At 44.3% G+C, this 25,175-nt stretch overlaps 1 protein-coding gene across 5 annotated transcripts in view; it reads right to left on the bottom strand.

Annotated features, from left to right (window-relative positions):
- SHANK2 (SH3 and multiple ankyrin repeat domains 2) overlaps window positions 1-25,175 on the bottom strand; it is a 531,815-nt gene that overhangs the window by 272,656 nt on the left and 233,984 nt on the right. For all 5 annotated transcript variants that reach the window (XM_044270326.1, XM_044270322.1, XM_044270325.1 and 2 more), the window contains exons 12-13: window positions 12,214-12,371; window positions 5,362-5,475 (exon numbers count right to left, since the gene is read on the bottom strand). In XM_044270326.1, the coding sequence (XP_044126261.1) occupies window positions 5,362-5,475; window positions 12,214-12,371 (272 nt within the window). The remainder of the gene's footprint in view (window positions 1-5,361; window positions 5,476-12,213; window positions 12,372-25,175) is intronic.

Below are 25,175 nucleotides of genomic sequence, written 5' to 3'. Positions count from 1 at the left end.
TCAGGGTTGACTCATATGATTAGGAGTCAGGGTCAGTTTAGGGACGCGGTAGGAGGTGACCTGCTCCCTAATACTGTCGTCCTGGCCAAGCAGTGCTTAACATCTTCTGGCATGGCACAGCTGAGGGTTTTCCCCATCCTCAGCCGTGACATATACAATAGGAGAACACGCAGTATATACCTAGTGTGATATACAATAGGACATGCAGTATATACCGAGTGTGATATACAATAGGAGAACACACAGTATATACCTAGTGTGATATACAATAGGAGAACATGCAGTATATACATAGTGTGATATACAATAGGAGAACACGCAGTATATACCAAATGCGATATACGATAGAAGAACACGCAGTATATAACTAGTGTGATATACACTGGGAGAACACATAGTATATACCTACTCTTATATACTATAGGAGAACAAAGTGCCAACAAATCTCATTTGATGCATTTAAAGTTGCATAGGATCAACACAAAATTGCTGGTTGAACAATGGAATGCCAGAAGGTGAAGTGCAAACTGACACAGTAAAGGCAGAGCAGACGCTGGAGCCCCAGAGGAAAATGTTCCTGTTAATGAACAAGCATACAACATGTCATATGTGAGCTGGTTTCAGTTCTGTGCATTTCTCCTAATATAGGAGGCTGCAGGATTTCACACGGGCCCCGGTTATTAGTCTATTGATTGCACATTGATTCAGTTTGCAGACATATGGCAATAATACCCTCAGCGCGCTAATTACTACAAGAGCAAATCAGCTTAGTTCTGCCCGGCAAACACAATTACACTGCCGCTTTTTAATTTAATTATACATGGCATTAACCTATAGGGAGAGTGAAATCCACATCTAAATACCAGAGCAGAAAACAGGAAGATGCCCGTCCATGTGCACACAGGGCATGGCCCTATAATACTGCAGGACATGCCATGTAACTGGCATTCAGTGCTCCTGTCTTTACATTACAGGCTCCCTCTGTCTCATTACTACAGAACATTGTACTCTTCCTCTGCACATGCGCTAAAAATCTTAGTTGCTTTTAGCCACCACTAGGGGGACAACTTGTATGCAGGACGCTGTGTCCCACTGCAGAGTTGTGAGCCATCCATGGCAGCTCAGTGCAGCTGGTGTGACGTTCTAGGGCAGGGATGCTCAACCTGCGGCCCTCCAGCTGTTGCAAAACTGCAACTCCCAGCATGCTCGGACAGTCTACAGCTATCAGCCTACAGCAGGCCATGATGGGAGTTGTAGTTTTACAACAGCTGGAGGGCCGCAGGTTGAGCATCCCTGTTCTAGAGGCTATAGAAAGCAGCCCAGGAGCTCACACTGCCGTGACGGATTTCCTTCTTCCCACAGTGCATCCTCTTACCAGGTAAGTGACATGCACCCGGCCGTCCACATGATGTTGAAGATAACGTGATTTTTCAGACCAGGCCGCCTACTACCATTGCTCCAGTTCTAATGCTCACATGCAGGGGAGTGCACAGACGGGCCCTTTACCAAAACTTAGCGTGGACCCCCTTCCTCATGAGATTTCTTCAAAATGAAAGATTTTTTTGGAGGAAAGTCAGTCATGCTCCATCTCATCCACTTTACACGACTTCTATGACCTATAAATATGGCGTTCATTCTGCAAGCCATAGTTCTCAATGTACACTGACAGAAAATAAAAAAAAGTACACCTGGAAACTGTAAAGGGGCATTCCCATATCAGACGCTGATGGCAAATTACCATCAATGTCAGATAGGGGCAGGTCCCAGAAGTATACCTATCTCAAGAATGAGACCCTGAAGTGAAGGAGAGCGCACCCTGCGTGCAAGGCGTGCTCTCCAGTCACTTACCTATTTTCAGAACTCCCACAGCAGTGAACAGAGGCTGGCCGCGCATGTAGATAGGAGTGGACCCATCAAAGTCTGAGATGGGAATACCCCTTTAATGTGAATGAGCTGACACTGACAAAGTATACATTGCTGGTGGAGCTTGGTCACTGGTCACGCAAGGTGGTGCCCCCTTTATTTTGGGTTCTTCAGCAGGGTATATAATGAGGCAAGGTCACATTAATACTGGGTGGCATCTCCCCTTGCTGTGATCCAGGCTGCCCCCTTTGGCATGGTGACGGTCATACAGATGCTGGATCCTCCTGTTGTCATTCCAAGCTCTTTCCACTTGGCTTGGCTGCGGTGCATGGGAGATCTGTCGCCCCATTCCAGACCCGAACATTCTCAATGGGGGAGAGATCCAGCAATGGCGTTGCTGGAGACCCTGGAGAGCATGTTGTGTAGCACGGTCAGTGAGTCAGTAAAGGCAGTAGGACTGGTTCTATCATGTCCTGGACATACCAAAGATCAATATTCCCTCCACGAATACCAGATGGGAACAGGCATGAGAGCTATTGGTGCTCAACTTCATGACATCTGGGGTTAGTCCTGTGTGTCTCCACACCATGCATGATGGCAGTAGGTGCTCCTCAGCTCTCCTGTGAACTCTAATGCGGCCATTAATGGCAATGACTGTTCAGTGATGAAAGTAGCTTCTGCCTTGGTACTTATGATGGCCGCATCTGAGTTCGCCATCATAAAAGGAGTGGGGCAGGGGTGGCGCTGTGTTAGAAGGAAAGCCTAAATTGAAGTCTACATCCACTCTCGATTTGTTGTGCAGGCCTATAGGAACAATGACTAAGAACCGTGTATGTGTTTTCATGCTGTAGGTTTCCAAAAGCAAACATGGTGTAGGACTACAAGTGACAGCATGCACGGTATAATGATACTATCTGTTCTATGCTCCTACCCATATTCTGAAGGATTTCATGAGCTCTTAAGCCATATATCCCCCAGGCCACAGTTAGGAGCTGCTGCATCAGCACAAGTGATCTGGCCATTCTGCAAATATCCCCCCACCCCCTTGCATCTCGTTCTACCCGTTCTGTCCTCTGACTATGAAATACTTCAAGTGTTGGATCGCGGGTGCACAAAAGCCTTTAGGACATGCGAGAGCCTATTAACATCGTCCTTGATAACAAGCCGTTTGCACGGCGCAGATTCCTGAGTCAGAAGGTCCCGTTGCCCCCTACGCTTTCAACTCTCATCCAACTCAGATCTTCTAAATAATGCACAGCGCCTACAGGAAGACCGTCGTCTATGTAGGTTAATTACATGCGCAGCACAAACAAGGACGAGGGCTGGTAACAGGGAAATAATGGCAGGGAAATGACCCCGCGTTTTGGGAATTTTCCTTAGCAATCCTGGACGATAGAGTAAAAAAAAAGTGTGCATGTGTATGAGGGGGGGGGGGGGGGGTTAGGAAGGTGAGGGTTCAGCAGAACATGTTGATAAAAGATATACAAATTTCATATAGATGTTTTTTTCTATCTCCACCTTTCTATGTCACTGGCAGCATCGCCCCCTTTTCTTGGCACTCCGGATGCTTTCACGCCCCCTTCCCTCGCACTCCATCCTCAGCATATGTACGGTTTGCATTCCAAGTAGACAATCCTTTCTGCGGGTTCGTCAGGCACTAGAATTGCCCTTGCAAAATGAAGAGTCGCTCCCCAATAGGAACCTTTGGCAGCTCCAGCTCCTTCTCCCTTATTCTGCATCCTGGGAATTGTGAAGGCCATTGTAATCACCGCCCCCCCCCCCCCCCAATACTGTGAAATGTGCATTAAATCTGTGGAAAGGTACTAATTAAAGGGTTTTTCCCATCAAAAATACCGCAGCAGGGTCCTACAAATCTAAAAAAGGAAACCACTTTGCACTTTCCATAGCTGACATTCATTTCAAAGAAGAACAACCACAAAGGCTTGGCGTGCCCGGGAGTCCCAGGGGCCTGCCCAGATGAGGTGGGAAAGCCTCGCAGATGTTTTTCACATGAGCTGGTTGAAATACATTCTGAATATGGAAAACGTTCATAAGCATCATGCCAATGAGTTTACACATACTGGGTCTGACATACCACACGCCTCAGCAGAGATCTCTGGCTTCTACATATCCGGTAGGTACCCTGATATTAGTCTCTGCTTCTTCACTGATGTCACACATTCGTTAACATACATTAGATTCCTGCACACCTTTTCCAACGCCTCCCTCACATGACAATGGCACAGAAATATATGCATCTTCTAAAAATAACACCCCGGCTATACATTCCCACAAACCATACCATGTTATATAGGACAATGATCACCAGAGACTAAATAAGCGCATCAAATACAATCCAGCCACGAATGTGTACAGTTCCAACAGTGCACGCCCTTCGAAAGATCTTAAAGGGGTTTTCTGAGATTTACCAAGCACAGCAACGTACACTGTAAAGCGGCTGTGCTCACTTCTATGGGACTGAGCGCGATACCAAGCTCAGCTGCGATACAATGTACGCCGGTGCGCTTGGTAAGCTGTAAGAAGGCCGCGGCACTCACAGGAGTGCTGGTGCCTTCTCAAAAAAGCTGATCTGTGGGGGTGTCCGACTCCCAACGATCAGATACTGATGACCTATTCCGAGGATAGGTCATCAATATCAAAATCTCAGAAAACCCCTTTAAGGGGGTGGTAGTTTGGGCATAGCGTAGGGCAGCATTTTGTGTGTACATTGAAAAGGTTTTCTGGCTCCAGACCCTTTCAGATGTTTTCCCAATATGGCATGGTGTAATCAAATCCTACAGGCAATTTTATTAATGATTAATGACTATATTTTACTCATTTTGGTCTAAAATTTTTTTTTTTTATTGTTTTTTTGTTTTAAAGCGTTCAGCCACTTCTGAGATGCAAGGGTTAAAAAAAATCTGTCTGTTTGCAAGCTGCCATCTTATTTTCTTTAAATGTCGTCATCTGAGGGTTCATGTTAACTGATCTCCTGACCTCGAACACTCATTATAGCTCATTTTTTATCATACTGTTACAAAAATGGCTTAAATTAGTTTTTATGAGGTCAGATCAGAGATAAGAGCTACATATGAGCCCTCAGATGACGGGATTGAAAGAAAACAGACTGACAGCTTGCAGAGAAACGGATTATTAACCCTTGTAACTTGGAAAGGGCTGAACATTTAAATCAATTAATAAAATTATTTTTAGCCCAAAATGAGTAGCATGTAATCGTGCAAAAATGTCCTTGAAGGTGTCCATAGCCTTTAAACTGATGCCCATGTGCACCAGTCTTCATTACTACAGATTTAGTGACAAAAAATGATTACCAGAGGAAAAAAAAAAAAATGCAATTTCTTGATATGTCTGATGCGTACAATGTCGACAATACAGATTAGGATGCAGGTAAAGGTGCATTGACCACCACAGAAGAACCATAAAACCGCAATATACACCATGGTTATGCTCCCACTGGTAATTCCAGGACGGTCTTACCTTGTCGCCCTTCACTTGGCTTGGGCTGAACTTCTTCCACACATTCTGCAGGAAACCATCCAACGTGGCCCCTGGCATTTCCTTCCCAGAATCCTCCTTCTCCAATGCTTAAAACTGCAATCAGAATAAAAAATTAAAAAAACTCAGGTTACTAAAAAGAATACAACTATATCCACCGGTGCGCCAGAGAACATTTACTTAGTAGCTGTTCTAGGAATATTTTCTACAATGGTTTCTTAAAGGGGTTTACTGGGAATTAATATTGATGACCTACCCCTCAGGTGAGGCTATCAATATCTGATCGGTGAGGGTCCGTCTCCAAAAGTCCCCACTAAATAGCTGTTGGAGGTGGCTGTGTTCAGGTAAAGGCTGAGGCCTCATCCCCAGCCTATGACATTAGACATTGTGTCCATAGGTCACATGAGCTTTCTGCAGCTCAGTTTTATTCAAGGGAATGGGATTGAACTGCAGTACCAAGCACAGCCACTATAAAATGCAGAGCGCTGTGCTTGGTATACTAAAAAGAGGAGCAGCACTTGTCTGAGCCCCACAGCCCTTTCAGATAGCCGATTGGTGGGGTGCTGAGAGTTGGACCTCCACCAATCTGATACTGATGATCTATCTTGCCACTATGATGCACGATCAGGTCACACAGGGTGAAGACGAGAAAGACAAGGCATCTGGAGGCAAAGCCACTTAAATGACCCCTTTTTTAATGACTCCATACGTTGCTTCCTTAATTAGTTCAGTAGCTGATAAATGATGCCCTTTGTACATACAGAGTGTATCATGTAGACATACGCTGGATGTACATAAATTGGCGAGCATCATGGTATCTATTAAAACACATGCAAACTGCATGCTAATTAAGTCACATAGAGCTCATACAGGAGGTTCTGGCACTAATTAGGTAGCTGGTGCGCGCTATACATCCAAGCTCCACGCTAATTAATAGCAGCTTCCACGGAAAGCTGTACAGGTAAGGCTACTTTCACACTTGCATTCAGAGCGGATCCGTCTGGTATTTGTACAGACGGATCCGCTCCTATAATGCAAACGATGGTATCCGTTCAGACGGAACCGTCTGCATTATATTTTACTTAAAAAGTCTAAGTACAATTTGTATTCAGACGGATCCGTCCAGACTTTACATTGAAAGTCAATGGGGGGCGGATCAGTTTAAAAAATGCACCATATTGTGTCACCTTTGAACGGATCTGCCCCCATTGACTTCCATTGTAACTCTGGACGGATCCGTTTGCCTCCGCACGGCCAGGCGGACACCCGAACGCTGCAAGCAGCATTCGGGTGTCCGCCTGCTGAGCGGAGGACAGACGGTGCCAGACTGATGCATTCTGAGCGGATCCGCATCCACTCAGAATGCATTAGGGCTGGACGGATCCGTTCGGGGCCGCTTGTGAGAGCCTTCAAACGGAACTCACAAGCGGAGCCCCGAACGCTAGTGTGAAAGTAGCCCAATAGTGAACACTTCCATACAGATCACTAATTTAGAAATTAATAATAACCAAAACCCTAACCTAAGGGCTCATTCAGACGGCCATATGCTGTCCGTAAAAATGCGGATCCATTTTTTTGCGGACAGTTCAGCTTGTCTGCAAAAAAAAAAAGGGGATTGCATTCCGTTTTTTTTGCTGATCCATAGACTTCAATAGGGCCATGTCCTGATTTTTACTGACAAGTATAGGACATGTTTCATTTTTTGCTGAGCCGTGCCATGAAAGAAAAGGGCTCCATAGAAGTGAATGGGACAGCATCTAATCCGCAAAAAAAAAGATCCGAATTTTTGCGGACAGCATACAACCGTCTGAATGAGCCCTAATAAAGAGGAATTATAGAGGCTCCTCCCAATCAACTGCTATCAAAAGGCAGGAAAGGCTGCTAATAGCTGTTTTAATAGCGGTCAGCTACACATGCTAATTTTAACAGTATGTGGGTGTTATGTATTTTTTCCAAGTCGTATCTTTGCTGCTGCTAATCTGGGCTGGGGATGAACTCTGAACACAATCAGTCTCCTTCCCCTTCTGGCAGCTGACAATATATCCCCTTCTAACTTCCCCTGTTGAAGGAGTCTTCTCAGTTAAACTGCTATAGCACACAGCAGAGCGTGCCATATCTTTGGTCAGGCAGCTGGGGAAGGAGGTTGGTCCTGGACAGTAAGTGGCTGAGTAGAGTTGCAGAAGGAAGCTCATGTGAGCTATGTGCAGCTTAGGCTACTTTCACACTTGCGCTTTCCATTTCCGCTATTCAGATCCGTCATAGGATCTCAATAGCGGAAGAAAACGCTTCAGTTTTGACCCATTCATTGTCAATGGGGACAAAACTGAACTGAACGAAATGGAATGCACTTAATGCATTCTGTTCTATTTGGCTGCGTTCCCATCGCGGACAGAAACTGATCCATCCTGACACACAATGTAAGTCAATGGAGACAGATCCGTTTTCTCTGACACAATAGAAAACTGATTTGTCGCCCATTGACTTTCAATGGTGTTCATGATGGATCCGTCATGGCTATAGAAGAAATAATACAACCGGATCCGTTCATGACGGATGCATGCAGTTGTATTATTGTAACGGAAGCGTTTTTTCAGATCCATGACAGACCTGCAAAAAACACTAGTGTGAAAGTAGCCTTATGCAAACAACTTTGTTCCTTCCCTTCCAACCGAGCGCTCGCTTGGTTATTTCCGGCAGCTTCACAGAAGTGAATGGAGCATTGCCTGCGTATGGGCGGTGCTCTCTCCTTTCCTCTCCCATAGAAATTAATGGAGGGCGGACAAGCATGTGTGGTGTGTTCTTCAAAACTTTGGGCAATCCATTCTAGAGTTCAAGAGGTGGTACCCACACCTATATGAAATTGGTGGCATATGCTAGTGGTATGCCACCGATGTTTGAGGTGAGACAACCCCTTTTTTAAAGAATATTAGAAAGTTGTAGTTCACTCATTTGCAACTCTGTGTTGTGCCGTTCCTCCTTTATTCTTCCAAGAAACGTATGAATAAACTGACAACTGGGGGTAAAGGGGTTTTCTGATATATTTTTTTACTGGTCATCAGTATCGGATCAGTGTGGGGTATGACACCCGGGACCCCCACCAATCAGCTTTCAAGAAGACAGCGGCAATCCTGTAAGCTCCACGGCCTTCTCTCTGCTTTTCCTAGGCCAGTGACATCATGTTCATCATTCATGTGGCCTAGGAGCAGCTCAGCCTCATTCAAGTGAATGGGGTTGAGCTGCAATACCAAGAACGACCACTATACAATGACCGGCGCTGTGCTTGGTGAGCTGTGAGTGCTGGTGCCTTCTCAAAAAAACTGATCGGCAGACGTCCCGGGTGTTGGACCCTCACCGATCAAATACTGATGACCTATCAGTATTTGATCAGGTCATTAGTAAAAGAAAATAAATAAATCTCAGAAAACCCAGGCTGCGTCCCTAGACACTCAATCAGTGCTGACACCATCAGACTGTATGACATACCCCTTGAATAAGGGAAATGTTAACAACCAGTTGTCAATTTATTCATAAATATTCAGGAGGAATAACAGAGGAACTGCACAATTCAGAGTTCAAAGAAAAAGAGGCTCCAGAATTGTTACTATTTACTAACACAGACATGTCAGCAGAACAGACAGGTCCTCCTTAGGCCTCTTGCACACGAACGCCCCGTGGCTGTGCTGTGGGCCGCAAATTGTGGGCCACAATACACGAACACCCTGCCATGAGGCAGCCGCAGCGGATCGCGGACCCATTCACTTTAATGGGTCCGCGATCCGGCCGTTCCGGAAAAAAATAGGACATATTCTATCTTTTTGCGGATTGTAAGTACGGGACGAAACTCCACGGAAGTACTCCGTAGTGCTTCCGTGCCGCACCATTCTGCATCTCCGGATTTGCGGATCCATTGAAGTGAATGGGTCCGCATCCGTGATGCGGAATGCACACGGAACGGCGCCCCTGTATTGCAGATCCGCAAATATGGTCCGCAATTCGGCCATGAACCTTTCGGCCATGGTTTCATTCCATTCTTCCGTTCCGCAAAAATATAGAACATGTCCTATCTTTTTGCGGAACGGCCGGATCGCGGACCCATTAAAGTGAATGGGTCCGCGATCTGCTGCGGCTGCCCCACGGTGGGTGTTCGTGCATTGCGGGCCGCAGCACGGGGCGCACACGTTCGTGTGCAAGAGGCCTTAGGCCTACATTGCGGACTTGCCATAGAAAGTCTGGCTGTAAAATCCACGTTTCCTCTAGGGATTTTATTGCAGATTTCATGCAATGCATTGCAGATCTGGGCTGAATATTCACTTTTTGTATTAGCTACATGAGAACATACTCTTCATCCATTGAAAGCGTGGGGAGGTCCTGAGTGAAGGAGAACCCAGTTTTTACAGGGCCTAATGAGCCTCATGTATTCAGGTATTGCCCTGGGCCATTCTCACGTTCCAGCTCTTATAGGTTTCAGTGAAAGCGAGACCACATAAGCCTTAACCATGCGTAGTAGTTGACAAACATGAGGTCTGCTAACCAGAATACCATCCATGCTTCAAAGTCCGTTCTCTTTTGCAGTGACATTCCCTGCAGCATAACGTCATCTGGTAGGAAGCCTTGCAGCACGCTAATCACTGGGACTAATCACCTTAATTATCGTTGCATGGATGGTGGTTTTTCAAATCAGTTCCGCCATGTTTTCCAATTCAAACAATGGAATAATTTTAACGTCTCTGCACAAAGGGAGAAGTGATTAAAATATTCTTATAGGAGCTATTTATCATATGTACGTGTTCCATATAGTTCTGTGCTGGAATGTATATACCGGTTAAAGGGGTTGTCTGGGATTTTGATATGGATGATCAATATCTGGTTGGGATCTGACTCCCGACAACCCTGTCGATCAGCTGTTTAAAGAGGCCACTAAGTGCCACGGCCTCTTCCTAGGCCAGTCACCAGACCTAGGGGCAGCTCAGTAATATTCAAGTGAATGGGTCTGGGCTGCAATACCATGCACATCCACTATACAATGTATGGCGCTGTGCTTGGTGAGCTGTGAGGAGGCTGCCAGTAGTGTCGTGACCATCAATATTGTACTCCTGGAATACCCCTTTAATAAACAAATACTGCAATGAGCTGGTAGGACGATATAAAGTCTGAACGATATAATGTTAACTCCTTCAGCTTTGTAGGTAACAACTTGGCACGTGAAGCTTGGTCACCTAGTCTTTCTGGCACTGAAGGATAGGCAGTTGGTTTTGGTGGAATGACTCATTTGCTGACGACATCATCAATGAAACTTTGAAATCTGTAATATTAGGTAAAACATTTATTTTCGCACGAACGGTTAGACGCCTTGTGCTGATTCTGGCGTCCTGAAAGGGGCTGCCTCCTTTTACTGATGTTCTCTTAATCAAACACTACACTTCATTTTATTAATAAAGTCCTAATCTGCCAAAGCCATCTGCTCGAAAAACTGGGGAAAAAAAAAACATCAAGCTTCATCTTTTCTAATTTCCTTTCCAATGCACTCATTACACAAGACAAGCAGCTCTGCTGTCCATAGCAGCACCCGTTGTATATGACGGTCTATTGAACAGGGGGACGATATGGAAAGGCCCAAGACCTGGCGGCCGCTCTAAATGTTTTAGACCATTAGTGCCAGGAGAACCAGTACCTTCCAAGAGCTACATCATACATTTAATCAGGATCTACCCTGAACTGATGAGGAACAAAAACTCCAAAGCAGCTATCTTATCTACAGATGAGCATCTCTAGATTGTCAGATATCTCTAGTCATGTCTTAAAACGTACCTGAGTTTAAAAAAAAATTGCATAATGGCTCTGTACAATCATAACTCTGAAGGAACAGGTCTTTTTTGGGCATCCCTAATGTCTTTTTCAGCCTATTTATTCCCCTATTTAGCTGAACAGCTAGATGCATTTCTCTCACAAGCTAGGGGTGTAGCTCTTCTGTGGTATCTGCCAGTACTGTATGCTGTGATGTCCTTTATCTTACTTCCCACTATGTTTGTTTTGAGCTCTGGAGTTGACAGAATAGATAAGGAAAGACAAAAACATGCAATGCGACAATTAACTGCAATATAGAGTACAAAATTGCATAATAATAACAAATGCTACACTATAAGTGCGAGATAATTATTTGAGCCCGTCTGCCGAGCGTCAAGGCGATCTCTGTTAGACGGGTTCATACGCTAAATTCTACCTGTTAGGTGCCATGACGGCTACCATACACTTCAGGGAGTGTAGGTTACACAGCAGGCCCACTCCACAACACCACCGGCGCCAAACGGCTACCAAGGACTGCAGATAAGGAGGGGACATCACACTTGGAACTCATGCATACGACCGTATGTATTTTGCAGTCTGCTATAATTATATTTATAGTTCAGACACATAAAATGAACGGTACTTCTTTGGTAGACTAGGAATGGAGATCCCAGAAAACAAAAATGTTCCCATTTATCCAAAATCCTTACTGGAATTTTGTGGTCCGCAAGGTAATGATATTGATTGCAGATTAGCTGCGATATCCAGTGGTAGTCTGAAGTCCATGGCTGCCCTATCCTTCCCCATGCTGTACACTGCATCTCTGACTGTTCAGATTGGCTTCTGTGTACAAGGGCAAGCTCATCAGGAAGTCAGTGCATACAGCACAGATTTCTATTACGGCAACACCAGCACAATAGGACATGTTTGCTCATGGTTTCGCTGCACTATGGTGGAAGCTGGCTCCACTATGGTTTGATGGATAAAATTACTTGAGATGCAAATGTTAAGAAAAATGTCTTCCAGGAGTTAACCCTTTATATATCTTACCCCTTATCCTGTCGCCCTTGTGCAGAGGAATCTCGCCTTCTCCTTGAGGTTGATAAGGTTTTACCACAATGAAATGCCTCCCGGGTAATGCACTGTACAGCTTGCGTTTTGGACCTTGGAAATCCACAGCAGTGGCCACCTCCTTGTTGGGACCAGGACTGAAAAAGAAAAAAAAAAAAAAGAAACATAACCACAAAGTCTACAACATGACATGTTCTGAAATCTTGTGATAGAGCTAGAAATGATTGATTCTAATGGAGCTCTACCGAAAATCAGGATCTAGAGGCTACAGAGAATGGACCTTTTCATCAGTTCATCCTTTCCTTAATGGCACATCTACATGTATCGGGAAGAACATGTGTGGTGGAATTCGCTGCAAAATCTACATGTAAATTACTGAGGATTATGTTGCAGATTTTTTTGACAGTAGAACAGGTTCTGTCAGCATGATCATGCCTATTAATCCAGGAATACTGCCTGGTAGGGTTGATCATGCACATTAAAACAATACCTTTCTTTTGTCTGTATGTTAAAGAGCTGCAGAGGTATCTGCATTTTTATCCATATGCAAATGAGATGTTGGAGCACCAGGGGGCAGGGCTGAATCCTTGATGCACTGCTTTTGTAACGCCCTTGTGCGTTTTCTATGCTTAGAAAGCTAAAATACATATTACTGGTTTATTTACAGGCGTAATATATGATTATCAAGACACGTAATATATATTAGCTTTCTAAGTACAGAAAACCACTATTCTCAAAATAGTAAGGCTATAGCCTTTTATTATGGGTTAAATGAGGGAGAAAAATAACTAACTGAAGCAAAAATAAATGTAGACATCTCTCCTGGGATTTGAACCTGAGACACTGACACAGCAGTATCATATTGTAGAGTGATTTTCTATACTTAGAAAGAGCACAGGGGCATTACAAAAACAGTGCTCCAAAGATTCAGCCCTGCCCACTGGTGCTCCAAAGTGCTAATTCAAATAAGAATATAAAAGCATATATCTCTGCATCTAATATACAAATATGTCTTTGCCATAGACCAAAGCAGCGGACAGGAAGAGAGAAGGGAGACGGCACGTGTGCACTGTGAGCGCTGTCTTCCCATACAGCTGATTGGCGGGGGTGTCGAACCCTCGCCATCTGAAATTGATGACCTATCCTGAGGATAGGTCATCAAAAGCCTGGACAACCCCTTTAATTAGCATGATAAACCCTATCACAGTAGGCCTGGTTTAATAGGGTTGATCATTCTGACAGAAAATCTTTAACTCCTCAGATGCCACAGTCAATAGCGACCACAGCATCTCAGTGGTTAGACACAGGGAGGAGGCTCCTTCTGACCCCCATTCGCAAAACTGCATGGTGAAAATCGGTTGTTGTGGCAGCCTGAAACTTGTAAAGGTTTATACGGCTGCCAGTCCCATAAAGTGCAATACTAAAGTAGGGAAGAAGCAGTAGCATGGAAATACAGCATAGAAGACACCATTTAGAGGCAAACTAAGAATAGACTACATTGTCAGCTTCCAGAGGGGGAAGGAGTCGGATTTTATCCAAAGCTTGTCCCAGGAGCACCAAAGGGAAGGGGGGCATGAGAAAGCAAAAATGATGTAAAATATATTTGTCACGGACGTTTCCATGACAGGTGGCAGGAGATCGGTGAGACTGGCAACACGACAGGTTTTCCTTGTGGATCAATAGGCGTCTGTGTTGTTTCTGGTAATGGCCGCACCCCTTGCTTCAGGTGTTACAAATGTGGTCATTTAACCTTCCTTATTTATTGTTGCTTCTCCCACAATGCTGTGCGGTTTATAGCTTCAGTTTCAGATTGCTGGTGTGTGGATCTCGGCGGAGTTCCTGGTGCTTCCATAGCTCCTTTGAAGTTAAGTCTTTCCTTTCCCTTTTTGTATTTTGTTTGGGTTCTGTGTGTTGCATTTCCCTATTGTTTGTATATTATGCCTGAAGGAAACTCCTGTTCGTCCTTCCTTTTGGAGGAGCAGGTAGTCTCGTCCCTGCCATTAGTACCAGGGTCCTATAGGACTAGAAAGGACTCTAGGTATTACTGCGTATGAACTCACCTACCTCTGGGGTCTGTTCATACTGGTAGTCAGTCAGGATTTTGGTTAGGGTTTTACTAGGAGTGTCCATCTTCATCCCCTAGCGCTCAGGCCTGATTCCCTGTTCCCCCTTATTCTCGGTGTGGTGTTTCCCTCCCACACCGAAGCGTGACAATATTTGTATGCAAAAACCACTGCAAATTATGTTAAACCAACAGCTCAAGAATTTTAGGAAAATGATTCATGGGATAACCCCTTTAACATGGAAGTACTGCTAAGTCCTTATGTAAAACTGTATGGCGTAACACTGCAGATAGCCAGGGAAGAAGCCACAAGCGCTATGCAAAACGTCATGGCAGATTACGCTCCTCTGCCATGTTCTAATGAATACGGTTATAGCCCATAAAAGATCGCTCCACACTTTACTCAAAATGTAATCTGCATATATTTACTTGAACTAATCCTGCCAATCATTTAATACCGCTGGATGCATAATATGTGAAAAGGCTTGTTCCTTTCAATTTTAAGGCGAATACCTCTAATACAGGGGACGGGTTTCATTTCAATTTATTTTCCAATAAATATTCAGTGAAGCATGTGCGCACCGAGGAGAAAAAAACAACCTAATGATTACAATAAAAAAGAAGAATAAGATGGTAACAATGAGGGAGCTATGAAAAAAGGTTTTCTTATTTTTTTATTTTATTTTTTTACCGATGACCTATCTTGAGGACAGGTCATCAGCATCTGATCGGTGGGGGTCCGACGCTTGGGAACTCCGCCGGTCAGTTGTGTTGAGAAGGCACTGGCGCTACTGTGAGTGCTGCTGCCTTCTCCATGCTCACCAAGCACAGCGCCGTACATTGCATAGTCGCCGTGCTTGATATCGCAGCTCAACCTCATTTAATTGAATGAGGCTGAGCTGCACCTAAGCCACGTGATCAATGAACATGTTGTCACATGGTGTAGAAAAAATACTGATGACCTATCCCCGGGGAAAAAAAAATCTCAGAAAACCTCTTTAAAAGTGGACCCTGAAGTCTCAAGGTAGCAGAAGGATGGGCGATTAGGAGAATTTCCCTGGTGACCATTTACATAACCATGTGTAAAAAAAATAAACTCTATGTGGGGGGCTAGCTGGCCCTCATTCACACAGGAGAAGTAGTCATACCTGTATGGTCAGTCTCCATGTGTTGACGAAACCAGTTACAGGGAGTGTCGGGATTTAGGCTGCATTCACACCTGCGCTATAATAGACACTGATGGCAGCCAATGGAGCCCACTGACTATAACTGGGCCTCTTGGGTTTTCGTCATGGCGTTGGTCATTTTACTGGACAAAATAGCGCACCACACTAAAAGAGTATTCTCATCTCATAGTATGATCACTTATAAAGTCATCACTTTTCGATTACTTGGGGTGCGACCTCATAAGAATCACTGCTGCGGCCCTGGAGTGCTGCTGTCCAGAAAATACACGGTGAAGGGCTGCGGCGCTATAACCTTTCATTCTCAGAATCGTTGGGGATCCCACAGACTGGACCCTCACGAATCACAAAGCGATATGCTGGGATATGCCATTACTTTATGAGACGGGAATACCCCTGTAACACTTGCTGCCTGGTTCCCCCACCAAATTACAGCTGATCTTTGGGGATCCCAGCAGCACCATACGATCATCTAATTTTTGGGAGACCCTTCTAATAAAAGAGTGGACAGCCCCTAAAGAAAGCTTTGAAAGTGACAACAACAAAAAATAATAACTTGTAATCCATATGCAAATGAGCAGTTAAGTGCACCAAGGGCGTGCCCAAGCCATTTTGTGGATCCTTGCTCCTCCTGCTCCCTCTGCTAGCCCTTCCTTCTCCTTCTTTATTGACAGGGCCAGGCAAGATGACCAAGCAGGTACCTGGTCCTATCACTCAAGAAGAAGAGGGAGGGGCTTGCAGAGGAAGGTGGAAGTAAACAAGAGTGCTTTAAGTTGTTTGGGCCCGCCCTCAGTGCACTTACCTGCTCATCTGCATACGAATGAACTAACGGATCGCAAAGTGAAAGGTATCATTACATTCAGCTGAGCTAGCCCTACAATAAATCGTGCTTGATTTAAAGGGGTAGTCCAATTAGAAAAAGTTATCCCCTATCCACAGGATACAGGATAACTATTAGATGGTTGGGTGTCCTACTGCTGGGCTCCCCACCGATCACGAGAACGAGGATCCCGTACCCCATGGAGCCACCATCCTCCCCACTGAAATAAATGGAACGGTTGGTTGGAAAGCATGCCGCTAGTCACTTTGGAACTGCTGGAAATAGCAGAGTACAGCGCTCGGCTTTCTCTGGGGCTCCAACAGAAATGAAGGAAGCGGCGGTGCGCATTCTGACCAGCCACTCCAATTATTTTAGGGTGGGCTGCACAGGGTATGGGTTGCCCGGCCCGGTGATCAGTGGGGGTCCCAGCGATCTAATAGTTATGCCCCTTTCCTGTGGATAGAGGATAACTTTTTCTAACCGGAATACCCCTTTAATCTCCTAGTGATGACTCCATCTAAAGGATGACTCTTAAGATTTGTGCTGCAGATTTGCAGTTGACATGTCACCTATCCACAAGTGGCTTTAGCTTCAAATAATGGGGCTAGTTCGTGCTAAGACACCTGCCACGACTAGAATGGGCAAGTCAATGTTTTTTCCACCAGGTAGATTTCTAATTGGCAGGTGGAAAAAGCGGTGCCCTATGAACTGCAGCTCGGATTCCCGCTGAAAAAAAATGGAAGCCAGAATGCTTGTATTTCTGCGGGGAAATCACATTGAAACCTACATGAAATACATTAATAGGCCCTAAGTGGCTTTCTTACTACCTTCCAGTGCAGGGATTCATTGCATAACAAGAATGGCGCGCAACAATGCAATATAACCTGGTGAAATTATTACTGAGACATGAGGCACGCTGCACCTCACCAGTTACTAGGGAGTAACTGGTGAGGCTGCAAACCGAATGATAAATGGCAACCTTCATGCAGGACAGGTGCTATATCCGAGATCTCTCACCATTCCCATACAATCAGCATTTTCTACTTGTGAAAAGGACAAATCCTCAAGATGAAGCATTTCTGTAAGCGATTCCTTAGCAGATTGCCCCGGGAAATGCTAAGAAATCTCAACCCCCCGAGGATTAGGAGAAAGTGTATTTCGTGTGCTACAATGAGCTAATCTGCATATTTGGAGCCGCTGATTTCCCAGAAATCTCTGGGGGACCTCTCCCTAAAGAACAGAGCCGGCTGTGACCTCCATATTTATTCTTCTTTTCGCCTGAAATTTGCAATAACAAAAAGCCGACTTTATTAGAAAGAGTCAAAATGTCTAAAGAGTGTAATGTGTGCCTGGTAATTTAAAGGCGCCGCAAAGGGGAAAATGGCCGATGTAGTATCTGCCTGCAATGATCTATCATTAGTGCCTGGGGCGTCACCACTAACTGTACGTGTCCTATATATCACCCTGAAGAGTTTGTGCCCGAATGATGATGCAAAGTGAACCCGAGCTGACTTTATAAAGGTCAGCAATCATGCTTCACATGGGAGATCACAGGGATGTGCCAATGTAAAAAAAACTGACTTCATGTAGCACTTGACAACCTCTTTCTAGCAAAGCTATAACCAGCCCTGCACCTCACATGGATCCACTCATTGCTCTGCTAGATTAATTTCAAGCTGGCAGCACAGGGGTGTTATTTCTCAAGGGACGTGTCCTTTCTGCTGAAGCTCTCTCCCTATCACAGCTCAGGGGGAATGTCCTTTCTGCTGCAGCTATCCGCCTATGACAGTTCAGGGAGTGTGTCTATTGTGCTGCAGCTCTCTCCCCATCACAGTTCAGGGGTTGTGTCTAGGGATGAGCAAATCGACTTCGGATGAAACATCCAAAATCGATTTGTATAATACTTTGTTTGAATACTGTACGGAGCGAAACTTAAGAAATTGATTTATACTGTCAAAAAAAACATTTCCCGAACTCTGGTTCGGTTCCAAGGTACCACTTAGAACCGAACCAGAGTTTGGGAAATGTTCTTTTTACAGTATAAATCAATTTCTCAAGGTATTATGCAAAATCTCGCGAGACTTTGCGAAGTAATAACTTCGGCTCATAGGAGCCAATACATTCTAATACTGTACGGAGCACTTGCTCCGTACAGTATTCAAACTTAGTATTATGCGAATCTACTTCGGATGTTTCATCGGAAGTCGATTCGCTTATCCCTAGTTGTGTCCTTTCTGCTGCAGATTCTTCCTTTAACTGTCACAGCTTCTAACAGTAGATATGGCTGGTGGCAGTTGAAGGGTGGAACCGAGCATGTGCGTCCACCTCAGCAAGGCTACTGCGGTTGACAGAGAAATAAGGAAAAGAACAAACAACAGGTGGAACTGATAGATGTCATTGAATAACTCAGTGTCTATATATAATTTTTAATTACATGCAACTACAAAAGTGTTCCACTCGGATCACTTCGCTCATCCCTATTCACCTTCTATAGTCCTATATATATGAGTTAAGGATAGTTCGATAACATACATGACATAAAAGACCCTCATTGTGCTGTGAAGTCCCTATCCCAGGGTGGTTAATCATGCGAACTCCACACTGGGCATCCTTAGGAGGAGGGGCTGAAAGGTATAAACTTTTCAGCACAAAGACAAATAATGAATTCTGCCAAGCACATCATCCAGGTTGGATGTTGTGGGTCATTATCTCTCTCTTGTATCACCATGGGGTGTCGGCATGTGCTACGGCACTTCATTGTGTTGCAGGCCAGTGATTATTTACTTTTACTACTCTGTATGTGATTTGTCTGTGTTATATTTTTCATCACATTTAGTAAATATATAAATTCACTTATTTAATCTCAAATATTTTGAATTCACATTAAAACAATGCTACTTCAATACTGGTTCTCTTATAGTATGCCGATTCATACAGGCCATATGGAGTTTTCTCGACACATTTCCGAAGTGGCAAGAAAAAGGGCAAAGCTAAGTGGTCCGCCAGATTTACTATAACTTACGCCAGAAACTGATTTATATTTCTGGCACACAGAGTGTCAGAGATGCAACTAATTTACTATGAGGCATTTGCCTCTCAATAAACTTGGTGTAATTTACTCCAACGCACATGAAATCAAGACTGGCCTATGGGATCACTTGATGAGATGGGAATACTCTTTTAATCCTTTTAAGACCGGATGATTTTCCATTTTTTGCATTTTCATTTCTTTACTCGTAGCCCTCCGAAAGGCACACCTTTTTTATTTTTTCATTCACATAGGCGTATGAGGGCTTGTTTTTTGCAGAAGAAGTTGTACTTTCTAATGGCACCATTTACAGTTGCATGCAATTTGGCATGTGGGAAAAAAAATCCAAATGGGGTGAAATTCTTACGTTTTAATATTGAAAAACAAATAAAAACTTAATACTGTAAAAAATTACCATACCCAAAGTAGGGTAAAAATGTCCCTGCATCTTATGGGGTGAATACCAATGAGCGCTTCGATTATGGAAGCGCTCATTAGTACCAGAGGATCGGGAAGCGGTGAATGCAGCGCTCCCAGCATCTGTACTCACCGATTCCTGGTCCTCTGCCATTGACTGTGCTGTGACTGCGCACAACATGAGGACGCTCGGTGACCTAACACTGTGCATGACGGGTCACAGCACAGCCGACAGCAGAAAGAAGATAGAGAGCTGGATCCTGGGAGCCTCGGCATCTGGAGCAGGAGAGGTAAGTGGATTTTTGATTGTGGTTTGATCTGAGGCACGGGGGTCTGATCTGAGGCATGGGGGGTTTAACTGATGTCTAAATGGGGGGTGTTATTTATATTGGGGTTCTTATCTGAGGTGTGACTGGGGTCTGAGCTGAGGTGTGATTGTGGGTCTGATCTGTAGTCTCACTGGATTCTTATTAACATTGGTGTCTGAGCTGAGGTCTGATTGTGGGTCTGATGAAAACAATTTTTTTTCTTATTGTCCTCCTCATATTCTGACCCCCATAAATGTTTTATTTTTATGCATATGGAATTAATTTTCTGTGGGGCGATCTGCCCATGATGTTAATTTTTAAAATTAAGTATGTATTTTTATTTTAAAACAGCAGGCACCTGGTGGCTATGGCATCCACTCCGATCGTGAGCCTACACCATTTTTAAATGCCCGACTGCTGACATAAATTTACATTGGGTGGTCGGAAAGGGGTTAAATATACCTCAATATCAAAAGCAGTATAGAAGTACACTACTCCAGAATATCTTTAACGATGTTCATACAGAGTTTTTTTTTTTTTTACTAGACCAAAATAGCATAAACCCAGGGAACACTGACAATGATAAATGTCATGGTGAAGGATTAATTGCTGTCAAAACATCATCATATCTGATACAGAGACACTCATAACCCTCCCTATATATACTGGAGCTCTACTGATATTCAGTGACCGGGAGTACTGGCTTCTGGAGACTAAACCACTGCAGAATGGTCAGAAATGCCTGAATGTCTGCCTTCCTCCAATCCGACCACAAAGAAGCCCAATGTGCTGTTCCAACTAATCGCTCTCATTGATAATTCATATTAATCATAGGGTTAGATCTGCTATCAACTATACTTTGTGTACTTTGCTGCCATATAGTGGCCATTGTTATATTTGGTTTTTGTAAGTTATCTATGTTGTAATTCATCCTCTTCTGTGAGCTCATATCCTGCGTCCTTCAGTCCTTTCCTGTTTGTCAGACATGCATCACGGTAGGGTCTAAGCTTCATGCGCCATAAGGACATTGTGACGTCACAAGGTCACATGACATTCAAAACTAAGAATGTCAAAGTAACCACACCCCTTAAACACCATCATTATGGTTAATTATTATTTTTGTATTATATTAGTAATCTTTATGATCACACCACACTGGATGTAGATATTACCTTGCAGCTACATCCTGCGGCTCTTTGAAACACACGTTAATTTAGCAAGTCCTGTGACCATCTGAATCACAAGGTCCTTATGGTACATGGATTTTAGAAATAACCCATGCATCACAGAACTGAAGAGGTCATTTTCTTTTGACCGCTATCATCATTCAATAAATTACCTAGAGGTATATCCATTGCAAAACACTGGGCCGCCACCCCAATAGAAATGCCTATTCTTGTCTGCAGCTGCGGACAAGAATAGGACATGTTCAATTTTTTGGACCGGAAGTTCGGTCTGCGGACCGGAAATAAGGAGGTGGACAGCACACTGTGTGCTGTCCGCATCTTTTCTGGCCCCATTGAAAATGAATGGGTCCGGATTCATTACGCAACAGATCCGGACCCATTCATGCGGACATGTGAAAAGACCCTTACTAGTACACTATCTTTCATTGCTTGTACAAGAGATTGCCACACACACTCTCACGTACATTGGTGACAGAATACCTAAAGTACATGTATATCATACTGTTAAAGGACATGTTCACTTTAGCAACCAATTTTTCTATTCCAAGGCGGCCATTTAAATGAGTGGCTTTCATGGACTGCTTGAAAGGGTTATGCTATGACTGATCTAAAAAATTGAAATTATCATTATATAGTAGATGCCAATCAGGAATGGTCATAGACGCTACAGGTGGGTTGATGTTCATGGGGGCCTCTGGAGCCCTCCTTATGGCTGGTGGCCAGGTAAATAACAATCTGATGCTCTCATCATTAATGCTAGAAGCATCAGGTACTTATGCACCTGGCCTGGCTATCCTGATTTCAGCTGTATGGCCATCTCCAGGCCGGTGATACCGTTGAATACTCAAGCAAAAGCGGCAGTGTTTTGTGCTGTACTGTTGAATTTGGCTCTGCTGGGGCAGTGTTTTGTTCTGTCAATTGGGCCACTTTTAGGTTTTTCTCCAGGGCCACTTTAAAGGGAACCTGTCACGTTGAAGGTTTTGTATGAGGTGCAGGCACCATGTTACAGAGCAGGAGGAACTGAGCAGATTGATATATATATAAGTTATGGGAAAAGATTCTGTAAAACTTGCAATTTGTACATTTATATTCCTTCTCATTCTGGACATTAAAGTCCAGGAGGCTGTCCTATCAGAGATTGACAGCCTTCCCTCTATGACAGCGTATACAAAGATAGCTGTCAATCACTGATAGGACCACCTCCTTGATTTCAAAGCCCAGAATGAGCAGGGATATAAATGAATAAAATACCAGCTTTACTGATTCTTCTCCCACACAGCTATATATCACTCTGCTCAGCTCATTCTGCTCTGTAACAGGCTGCCTGCAGATTATTTAGCATTTTCATGAAGACAGGTTCCCTTTAAGTTCCAAATCTGTCCTTGATGCCAATCTCTTTCTAACAAAGCTAGAAACAGCCCTGCACCTCACATGCATCCAGAGATCTCACCATGTGTTGCTCTGCTAGATTCACTTCAGGTTAGCAGCTCATATGACTGGTGGCAGCTTAAGATTTAAATTAAGCTTGTGCGACCATTTCAGTGAGGTGGACAAGAAATAAGGAAAAGTACAAACAGCAGAAGGCGCTATAACAGATACATTTTATTGAATAGCTCAGCGGCTTTCAGTGGCGTGAAAAATTATGCTGTGGATTTTGCCTTCTGCAATGCATTGTCACGGTCCCTCATATGACAGGAGTGAGAAGATCTGAGAGACTGGAGGCACATGGGGGTATCTGACAGTCTCTCTGTTTTCATCTTGCAGTGTTGTTGGATCTCCTGCTCCTCAATTCTTCTTTAAGCTAAGTACATTTTGTTTTGCATTTTGTTGTTCGCTTGTGTGTGTTGTTGTCTAGGCCTCAGGGAGACCCTGGTTCCTTCATCTGGAGAGGAACTAGTAGTCTCATTCCCTGCCACCACTTCTAGGAACTTCCAGGGTCTCCAGGGCTAAAGTTCCGGTGTATGAGTATTTCCACCTTCAGGGTCTTCTCATACTGGCAGGAGTCAGTGAGAGGTCTAGGGATTCATAGGAGGTCAGCATCCCTCTCCCTTTGAGGCCTAGACTCCGGTCTATTCCTTCTGTGTCTTATCTGGCGTTATCCCCTCCCCATTACCCGTGACATGCGTAGGGTGAAATCCACAGCAAAATCTCAGACAAGTCCTCTTGCTGATTCTGCTGTAGATTCGTTATGGATTGTGCGACGCTGCAAAATCCGCAGTAGAAATTCCGTCCTGTATAGCCGCACCCTTAGTGTTCACACGGTTGCAGAAGGATGCTCAAAATCTAGGGGTGGCATCAATCACTCGTAGGCCAATTTTGCGGGATGGATTAGTGTAGTCTACGATGCGTTATGCTTACGTATATCGGCCAAGGCCAAAAGGCCTCCATATCTAACCAACGGAGCCTTATGGACACGTTTAGCATGTACGTCACGAGTTTTCCCAGCGCACGCGCTAAACGCAGAGCAAAGACACAGCTGTTTACCACCACCCCCCTTCACCTAGAGTATAGAGCTTTGTAAGAACTGGTCCAGCTGCCTTCCTTGCAGAGCAGCTGTGTGCAACATCCCCTCCGTAGTAAAATCTTCCCCGCCAGCTCGGCACCATGGGAGATGTAGTCCAGTAACAGCTGCGCTGTGAACATGTTATCTGTCAGTGAACTTCCCTGTTGGTATCAATTCATTGCTTCACCTTGAACTTACTCCTCAGTAATAAAGCCTCATTTGTCTGATACCCATGTCTCAATCTGGATGAGTATATGCGCCGCCACCTTCCTCCCATTGCTGAGGGAATATGTAAACAGGACCCGGCAGGCATCGAGCCCCTGCATGCATTAAAGATGGGTGGCGCAGGAATGCCATCCTCAGAAGAGCACGTCCCCAGAAAGATTGCGTTTGGCATTTCATTTCTAGCTGTCTGTTTTACTGAAGTATAAATGTTTCAGCTCTTACTAAAGGGCTAAAGACGGCATACATTAACATATAAATATCACAGCCCTGCCTTACCACGGAAAAGTAACGCAGCCAAAAATAGAGTCACGGATGTAAATCTGCCTTGCAAGAACACAGGGTAAGATTACTAAAGGCAGAGGCGCACTATAGCAATAATAAAGGGGCCATGGCATGGAGAACAGATTGGATATTCAGAAGACGCTAAAAAATGCAGGCTATGAAGAAGGGGCATGCTGTGAATTTGGGGTCAGTGCTAGGATCCTGCGCTGCAGCACATGGCGTCGCTATGGGTCTGTATCACTGATGCCTTGGTTTAGTTCTGTACTTCTGCAAGACATGGTAACAAGTTGCATCTGATGAAGGCCCCATTTTGGGGTAGAAACACACTGTACAGAATTTTAAAAAATTGACCTCCTTATGGATACACGATCTTATGGCCATTATTGGGTTTGTTTTGAGCAAGTCAGGAATATCTGTCTTTTTCCTGTCTTCCCAACTATGGAAGTAGGACAGAACTGGGTCCACCAGGTGGTCACCCTCATCGACTTCTAACCAGACCGAACCTCTGCAAGAACATCAGAAGCCAGATAAAAGGGAACATGCTTCTACAATAAACCAAACGCAGATTCGTAACGCAGCAGTCAGACTGAGGCCTAACATGGAGGATACACTGCAGATTTTCCGATGTGGAATTTCAGGGGTGGGGGGGAATTCCACAGCATATTACAGTAAGATCCAACTTACAAAATGTCATTCACACATTGCAGAAGAAAAATCAGCCGTGGAAATAGACCTAGGGATTGTAGAAGAACAGCAAATCAATTTCCACTGCATTTCACCCTTTGCAATGCATACAGTGAAACTCGCAGCAAAAATTGCAAGCAACATATACAAACTTTGCTGCGGATATGTTGTGGATCTTGTAATGGAAACGCTGAAAAATCTGCAGCAATAATTCTGTCTTAGATGGCGGCGCCCTTAGGGT

This window comes from Bufo gargarizans, chromosome 10, assembly GCF_014858855.1.
Source record: "Bufo gargarizans isolate SCDJY-AF-19 chromosome 10, ASM1485885v1, whole genome shotgun sequence".
NCBI classification, from domain to species: domain Eukaryota; kingdom Metazoa; phylum Chordata; class Amphibia; order Anura; family Bufonidae; genus Bufo; species Bufo gargarizans.
Note: the sequence above shows the minus strand (reverse complement) of the source record. Positions and strands in the feature narration are given on the sequence as shown.